We start from the raw sequence: 8,736 nt of genomic DNA, 5'->3' as shown, positions 1-8,736 counted from the left end.
CAAGTAGATAACATGTAGATAACATGTAGATAACGTGTAGAATTCATGTAAAATTTATGTAAAATTTATGTAGATAACATGTAGAATTCATGTAAAATACATGTAGATACGATGTAGAATTCACGTAGATGACAAGTAGAATTCACGTAGATTACATGAAGATAACATGTAGATAACGTGTAGAATTCATGTAGAATTTAAGTAGATAAGATGTAGAATTCATGTAATATACATGTAGATACGATGTAGAATTCATGTAAATACCATGTAGAATTCATGTAAATACCATGTAGAATTCATGTAGAATTCACGTAGAATTCATGTAGAATTCACGTAGAATTCATGTAGATAACATGTAGATAACATGTAGATAACATGTAGATAACATGTAGCATTCATGTAGAATTCATGTAGAATTCATGTAGATAACATGTAGATAACATGTAGATAACATGTAGATAACATGTAGATAACATGTAGATAACATGTAGATAACATGTAGATAACATGTAGATAACATGTAGATAACATGTAGATAACATGAAGATAACACGTAGATAACGTGTAAAATTTATGTAAATAACATGTTGAATTCATTTAGATACCATGTAGAATTCATGTAGAATTCACGTAGATGACAAGTAGAACTCACGTAGATTACATGTAGAATTCATGTAGTTAACATGTATAATACATGTTGATAACATGTAAATAACACGTACAACTAATGTAAATAAAACGTACAACTAATGTAGGTGACCTGTAAAATTCAAGTAGTTAAAATGTGCTACGCGTGCCAATTTCATGTAAACATGTAAAAAATAATGATGATGTCCTATAGAATACATGTTAATATCATTTAAATAAATTGCGAGTATATTTAAAATGATTTAGAAGTGTATATTTAATACATGCATACCTTATGTAAAAACATCTAGCTTTCGTTTTAATATGTACAACTTAGCATTACCGAAGAAGTACCAACCAATTTATTTACTTTGTTTCATAAGTAATTTACATGAACATTATAATTACGTTATAGTAACGGATGACTAGTGGGGCGTTTATCTTTATTTTGCAGTCCGGTAGTTGACAAGATAATAAAGGAAACCAATGTTAAAAAAATAAAAACAAAACAAAGGAACTAATTAATTATTTTCTTATATTAGTGTCATCAGCGTAGCAGTCATTCGGGCAGCAGTTCAATGCCGGGGCGTGTGCATTAACTGCTTTTCGAGGAGGTGCGGCTGTGCAGATGGACCTGGGCGCAATCTTCAGTATTTCTGTGTCCTCAAGCTGCAGCGTAGCAGTCGTCCGGACTACACGACTTTCGCAAGATTTTATTTATATTTGGGCAGGATATAAACTTTCGACTTATTATTCATTGAAACGCAGGTTTTTTTTTTGTATTTTGAATATGGCGCAGCAATTAAACCTTCTTATTATTGTTGGACTTAATGAGTACCTGCTTGGCATCTTGGTTGGCGATGTGTGAGGTATCGATTGTTTGCCGATTAATTTGTGCGCTTTAGTTTATTTATTTAGGTTTCAGTATTTTTGTAGGCAGGAACAGCTGTTAGCTTGAGACATCTGGCATGGTCGGAGTGCATTACGTTGTTACGTTTACGTATTTTATTGCGTTTCGGTATGTTACGTTTACGTATTTTACTGCTTTTCGGTATTTTGTTACGTTTACGTATTTTATTGCGTTTCGGAATATTGTTACGTTTACGTATTTTATTGCGTTTCGGTATTTTGTTACGTTTACGTATTTTATTGCGTTTCGGTATTTTGTTACGTTTACGTTTTTATTGCGTTTTGTTATTTTGTTACGTTTACGTATTTTTATTGCGTTTCGGTATTTTGTTACGTTTATGTTTTTATTGCGTTTTGGTATTTTTGTAGTCGGAGTCAGCTGACAAATGTTTTGAGTTTAATTTTCAACAGCACGTTTTTGATGAAATGCACTCGGCTGCAACTCGACCATCCACGACGTATATCCCAGCACCCAGCATCAGCTCGACCATCCACGACGTATATCCTAGCACACAGCATGAGCGGATTGCATTCCTGGCGGCAGCGCACGTTAGTGTCCTGTTGTTAGTCGCCCCTGGCTGCCCCAGCCACAGTTGAAGATGAGATTGTTCGGAGTTCGGCCAATTTGCAGTGGGCCACGAAATCCCTCTGACGAAGGCGCAAGTGGGCCCGTGCGCAGCGCCGATGTCCATTTGTTCTCGAATAGCAGTGCAACAGTCAACCAGGCGGCAATTCACGTCTTAAACGTCTTAGCGTGCGACATCAGCAGTTCGCCGTAACTGCGGAAGCGCCCAACTGTGTTACACTGCCGGCATGCATAGCCACCATGGCCCAGGATGGAGGTGGGGTCAATTGAGACCTGTACAATTCGCAGTAGGCTCTGTATCCTTTCCCTTTGAGATGAGTAAATGTTAATTGTACCCTTCCTCTTAGGATCTTCAAAGTGACATTCGTCCGGGAAGCAGCCCAGAGCAGAGCGCGTTTACAGACTACATACGAGAGGCCGTAGTGGAACACCCAGCGGCACGCAGACGTACCAGAGCATGCTTCTGGGAGCTATGTGAGTTATCCTATGTCCCATATATGATCCTTGAAGAGGCTAGTCATGTTTTTAGTTAGGTCTGTGATATGACAATTATTGTTGGTCCGTATTAGGGCGCGTTATTTGTTCCGTTTGTAGTGCGTTGTTGAAAAAGGTTAAAAAGGAGAATAGCGATGTTGTCGGCAGTGCAATGCGTGTGTTGGAGAGTAGTAGCAGGGGGGGGTCCTTCTTCAATGTTGGCTTCAATAAGATCCGTAGGGCTGCTGCTATATTCTGCCAAAAGGTCATCTTCAACGAGAAGGTGTAGGTTTCTCTCGATTTCGCGAATATTTTCAGTCAGTTGGGCTTTGGGGTTTGTCTGCGTGCGCACCTCTCCTCCGCCAATGACAGCAGCGGTAGTAGCTGTAGTAGCAGCAGCAGCAGCAGCAGCAGCAGTAGCAGGAGGCGTGGTTGGGGTCAACAGGTAACTTTGTAAGTTGATTAGAAGGGATGATTGGTTCAGCTTCTAATGGCTCCATATATTCCTCCTCACCCCTGAAGTCTGATATTATCAACCTTTGAATTGCAAGGCTTTGTCCACGAATCAGTTCCGACAGCCTTGGTTCCCTCACTGACGGCGTGCTTGGCCAACTCTCCGGGCAGGAGCAGGCGAACAGCCGTTTGGATCTCCCGACTGGTTATGGTCGAGCGCTTGTTGTAGTGAGCCAGACGAGACGCCTCGGCAGCAATGCGCTCGAAGATATCATTCACAAAGCTGTTCATGATGCTCATCGCCTTCGACGAAATGCCGGTGTCAGGGTGGACCTGCTTCAGGACCTTGTAAATGTAGATGGCGTAGCTCTACTACCTCTTGCGCTTCTGCTTCTTATCGGTCTTGGTGATGTTCTTCTGGGCTTTGCCAGCCTTCTTGCCTGCCTTTCCACTAGTTTTCGGCGGCATTTTTCACTTCACTTATGATTTCACAAACACAACTCACTGCCAATTTCATGTAGACATATAGGAAATAATGTCGATGTCTTATAGAATACATGTTAATATCATTTAAATAAATCGTGTGTATATTTAAAATGCTTTAATAGTGAATATTTAATACATGCATACCTTATGTAAAAAAATGTAGCTTTCGTAAAATGCATATAGAATTTAAAACTGTGTCAATTTATTGAGTCGTGTAAAATTCTGAAACAATTCATTGTTTTAGAAACTTTGTATTCATTATATGTACAGTTTTTTTTATAATTTATAAATAATGCATCAACACATAAACTTACAAGGCTTGTAAAAAAAATTAATTTAAACCTATTTAAAAATGATACAAAATGAAATTCATTTTTAACGCTTTAATATTAAACATACTTTTCATGTAAGATTATTGTAGATTTTTGTTATTCATCTAAAATTGATTTACGTCAAAAAAAATGACGTTATTTTTAATTAAAACATATCAAATTTATCCACACAAACAATATAAATCAAATGAAATTTGTTTTAGTTTTTCAACTAATAAATAATTGGAAATTAATAAATATTTAAATCCAAAATGTGCTTAATGTGAGAACTTTTCAGCGCGAACATTCTTAAATGGTAAGGATTAAATCGTTCTTAAAACAAGGCTGGTTGTACTTGATTTTAGCACGGTGTTTTTCCGTGAGGGTATATTTTTTATTATAAAAGATTTTTAACTCTAGGAATTATTACTTCAGCTGCGATTAGTTTTTAGCCTTGTCTAGAGCTATTAATTGTTTGTTAGTACAAGTTCATGTGTCCGAAAAAATAATTGAAATTAATTTGTGTTTGAGGGCCATTCTAGTATAAGATGAAATTTATGTGTCGTATTTATTGTTGTCCTCTTCTAAGGAATTGGACTAGCAACTCGCCAATTGCAGCGTCTGAGTTCTGTTACAGTGGCGGCGTGCGTATCGCCGCCATCTTCTAACGAATTGGGCTAGGGTGGCTCGACGTATAATTGATGTATAATTGATGTGTAATTTATGTATAATTGATGTATAATTGATGTATAATTGATGTAAAATTGATGTAAAATTGATGTAAAATTGATGAAAAATTGATGTATAATTGATGTTAAATTGATGTAAAATTGATGTAAAATTGATGTAAAATTGATGTATAATTGATGTAAAATTGATGTGAAATTGATGTAAGCTTGATGTAAAATTGATGTTAAGTTGATGTAAAATTGATGTAAGCTTGATGTAAAATTGATGTAAGCTTGATGTAAATTTGATGTACAATTGATGTAAGGTTGATGTAAGCTTTATGTTAGCTTTAAGTAACGTTTATGTAAGCTTTAGGTAACATTTATGTAAGCTTTGTGTACGATTCATAAAAGCTGTATGAGAGCTTTGTGAACGCCATATGTGAGCTTTATGTCAACTTTATGGCATTTTTATATGAGCTTTTTGGGAGCTTTACGGATGTTTTAAAATAGCTTTCGTGAGCTTTAAAAAGCTTTGAGCTTTCGTGAGCTTTAAAAAGCTTTTGTGTGCTTTGTAAGCTTTATGTAAGCTATATGTATAATTCATGTATATAACATTTAGATAATGTAGATAACATGTATATATAATATAGATAACATGTACAACTCATGTAGATAACATGTATATATAATGTAGATAACATGTAGAATTAATGTAGATAACATGTATATATAATGTAGGTAACATGTAGAATTCATGTAGATAACATGTAGAATTCATGTAGATAACATGTAGAATTCATGTAGATAACATGTAGAGTTCATGTAGATAATATGTAGAATTCATGTAAATAACATGTAGAATTCATGTAGATAACATGTAAATAACATGTAGATAACATGTAGAATTCATATAGAATTTATATAGAATTCAAGTAGATAACATGTAGATAACGTGTAGAATTCATGTAAAATTTATGTTGATAACATGTAGAATTCATGTAGAATTCATGTAAAATACATGTAGATACGATGTAGAATTCATGTAGATGACAAGTAGAATTCACGTAGATTACATGTAGATAACGTGTAGAATTCATGTAGAATTTAAGTAGATAAGATGTAGAATTCATGTAATATACATGTAGATACAATGTAGAATTCATGTAAATACCATGTAGAATTCACGTAGATGACAAGTAGATTACATGTAGATAACATGTAGATACCATGTAGATAACATGTAGATACCATGTAGATACCATGTAGATAACATGTAGATAACACGTAGATAACGTGTAGATAACACGTAGATAACGTGTAAAATTTATGTAGATAACATGTTGAATTCATGTAGATACCATGTAGAATGCATGTAGAATTCACGTAGAACTCACGTAGATTACATGTAGAATTCATGTAGTTAACATGTATAATACATGTTGATAACATGTAAATAACACGTACAACTAATGTAGGTGACCTGTAAAATTCAAGTAGTTAAAATGTGCTACGCGTGCCAATTTCATGTAAACATGTAGAAAATAATGATGATGTCCTATAGAATACATGTTAATATCATTAAAATAAATTGCGAGTATATTTAAAATGATTTAGAAGTGTATATTTAATACATGCATACCTTATGTAAAAACATCTAGCTTTCGTTTTAATATGTACAACTTAGCACTACCGAAGCAGTACCAACCAATTTGTTTACTTTGTTTCATAAGTAATTAACCTATTTAAAAATTATACAAAATGAAATTCATTTTTAACGCTTTAATATTAAACATACTTTTCATGTAAGATTATTGTAGATTTTTGTTATTCATCTAAAATGGATTTACGTCAAAAAAAATGACGTTATTTTTAATTAAAACATATCAAATTTATCCACACAAACAATATAATTCGAATGAAATTTGTTTTAGTTTTTCAACTAATAAATAATTGGAAATTAATAAATATTTAAATCCAAAATGTGCTTAATGTGAGAACTTTTCAGCGCGAACATTCTTAAATGGTAAGGATTAAATCGTTCTTAAAACAAGGCTGGTTGTACTTGATTTTAGCACGGTGTTTTTCCGTGAGGGTATATTTTTTATTATAAAAGATTTTTAACTCTAGGAATTATTATTTCAGCTGCGATTAGTTTTTAGCCTTGTCTAGAGCTATTAAATGTTTGTTAGTACAAGTTCATGTGTCCGAAAAAATAATTGAAATTAATTTGTGCTTGAGGGCCATTCTAGTATAAGATGAAATTTATGTGTCGTATTTATTGTTGTCCTCTTCTAAGGAATTGGACTAGCAACTCGCCAATTGCAGCGTCTGAGTTCTGTTACAGTGGCGGCGTGCGTATCGCCGCCATCTTCTAACGAATTGGGCTAGGGTGGCTCGACATTGTCTTATAATTATAAGACTCATGAGGCTTAAAAATATATATATTGTGTTAGTTCTAGCTTGATTTTAGCACGGTGTTTTTCCGTGAGGGTATATTTTTTATTATAAAAGATTTTTAACTCTAGGAATTATTATTTCAGCTGCGATTAGTTTTTAGCCTTGTCTAGAGCTATTAAATGTTTGTTAGTACAAGTTCATGTGTCCGAAAAAATAATTGAAATTAATTTGTGCTTGAGGGCCATTCTAGTATAAGATGAAATTTATGTGTCGTATTTATTGTTGTCCTCTTCTAAGGAATTGGACTAGCAACTCGCCAATTGCAGCGTCTGAGTTCTGTTACAGTGGCGGCGTGCGTATCGCCGCCATCTTCTAACGAATTGGGCTAGGGTGGCTCGACATTGTCTTATAATTATAAGACTCATGAGGCTTAAAAATATATATATTGTGTTAGTTCTAGCTTTAACAAAAATTTTTTAAATTTTGTTTGTATTTGTATAGGAATTTAAGTAGTTATAATCCCTCAAAACAATCAAATATGTTTTGTTTCTTATAGCGCTCCCGAAATTTCAACCTGCATTCCATTATTATTTAAACCTTGTAGCAATATAAGTTAAGCGTGGTTCAAAGTTACTTGTCTTTACTTCGTGTAATATTGTGTAAGAGAATGGGAATTTAGTTTTCTATTTAAAACAACACAAATTTTGTCGGAAAATGTATATCTAATTGTATGAAATGCAATTAAATGCATTGTTGTAGATTGTATTATAAAAATGATTTTTTTATTGGGACTTTTTTTGTTTTAGCTGCCATTAGTTTATAGCCTTGTCCATGGATTTTTATTGTTGGTTGGTGTTGGTTCTTGTGTCGGAAAAATTAAAATAATAATTCGTTCAGACCACCCTAATATAAGAAAATGCTAAATGTTACATTATCGGTATGCTTATTTTGATTTCCTTTCTAACAAATTAAAAAAGTTGGCCGCTGCGATTGACGCATTGCTCACACAATTCGTTAAACAATACGCACACCGCCATTTAATTAAGGCATATGCGTCGTTATCTAGCGTTTTACTTACACAATAAGTTAGGAGAAAACGGCAATTCGAATGCAACTTGATACTTTAGGGTGCTCTATAGTAAACAAATTATATTTAATTGTTGCGACGCAGTACAACCACTTTAAAATAACTTCGTAACTAAATATTCAAAAGTTATATTTTTATACTACAAATTTTAATGTTAGTTAATTGTTTCATGCGTCTTAATATCATAACAATGTCGAACCACCCTGGAATTCTTTGTTAGAAAAGAACAGCAACTGGCACTCCGCCATTTTGACAAAACTCGGACGCTGCGATTGGCGTATTACCAGCTCAATTCGTTAGAAAAGGACAGCAATACCCACCCCGCAATATTATTAACGCTTGTACGTCGTAAATCGGCATATTACTGACACAATGCGTTAGAAGAAGACAGCAATATGCCCGCCGCCATTTTAACGTAAAAAGCATCTTATAATAGGGTGGTCCCACAATATATTATTTTAATTTTTCCGACATATGAACTAGCATTGTACGATAGCTATGAACAACGATAAAAATTAATCTCAGATTAAGTAAAAGAATGCGTATAAATTAAAAATTATTTCATAAGAGTTGGGGATATGGAAAGCAATTAATTTAAATTTGGTAACAAACCTAATCTAATTTTTAATGGAATATTAAGTTAATATTCTCCCACACAATATTACACGAATTGAATCAAGTAACTTTGAGCATCGCTAAAATAATATCGCTATAAGTTTTAAATAATATACGAAT

At 33.8% G+C, this 8,736-nt stretch overlaps 1 protein-coding gene across 4 annotated transcripts; it reads left to right on the top strand.

Moving 5' to 3' along the window:
• The first annotated feature begins 1,867 nt into the window (after window positions 1-1,867).
• On the top strand, window positions 1,868-4,664 carry LOC119557666. Of its 4 annotated transcripts, none has more exons than XM_037870530.1 (3): window positions 1,878-2,378; window positions 2,470-2,596; window positions 3,148-4,664. In XM_037870530.1, the coding sequence occupies exons 1-3, from the start codon at window positions 2,373-2,375 to the stop codon at window positions 3,276-3,278; spliced, it is 264 nt and encodes an 87-aa protein (XP_037726458.1). In that variant the 5' UTR covers window positions 1,878-2,372; the 3' UTR covers window positions 3,279-4,664. The 4 variants fall into 4 exon arrangements, 3 of the variants coding, with proteins under 3 accessions (XP_037726458.1, XP_037726457.1, XP_037726456.1); XM_037870529.1 differs by having other exon boundaries at window positions 1,879-2,409; window positions 3,148-4,663; XR_005220114.1 differs by having other exon boundaries at window positions 1,868-2,596; window positions 4,436-4,664.
• The last annotated feature ends 4,072 nt before the right edge of the window (window positions 4,665-8,736 follow it).

Source organism: Drosophila subpulchrella, chromosome X (assembly GCF_014743375.2).
Source record: "Drosophila subpulchrella strain 33 F10 #4 breed RU33 chromosome X, RU_Dsub_v1.1 Primary Assembly, whole genome shotgun sequence".
Lineage (NCBI taxonomy): Eukaryota > Metazoa > Arthropoda > Insecta > Diptera > Drosophilidae > Drosophila > Drosophila subpulchrella.
This window is presented reverse-complemented; position numbering and strand designations above follow the sequence as displayed.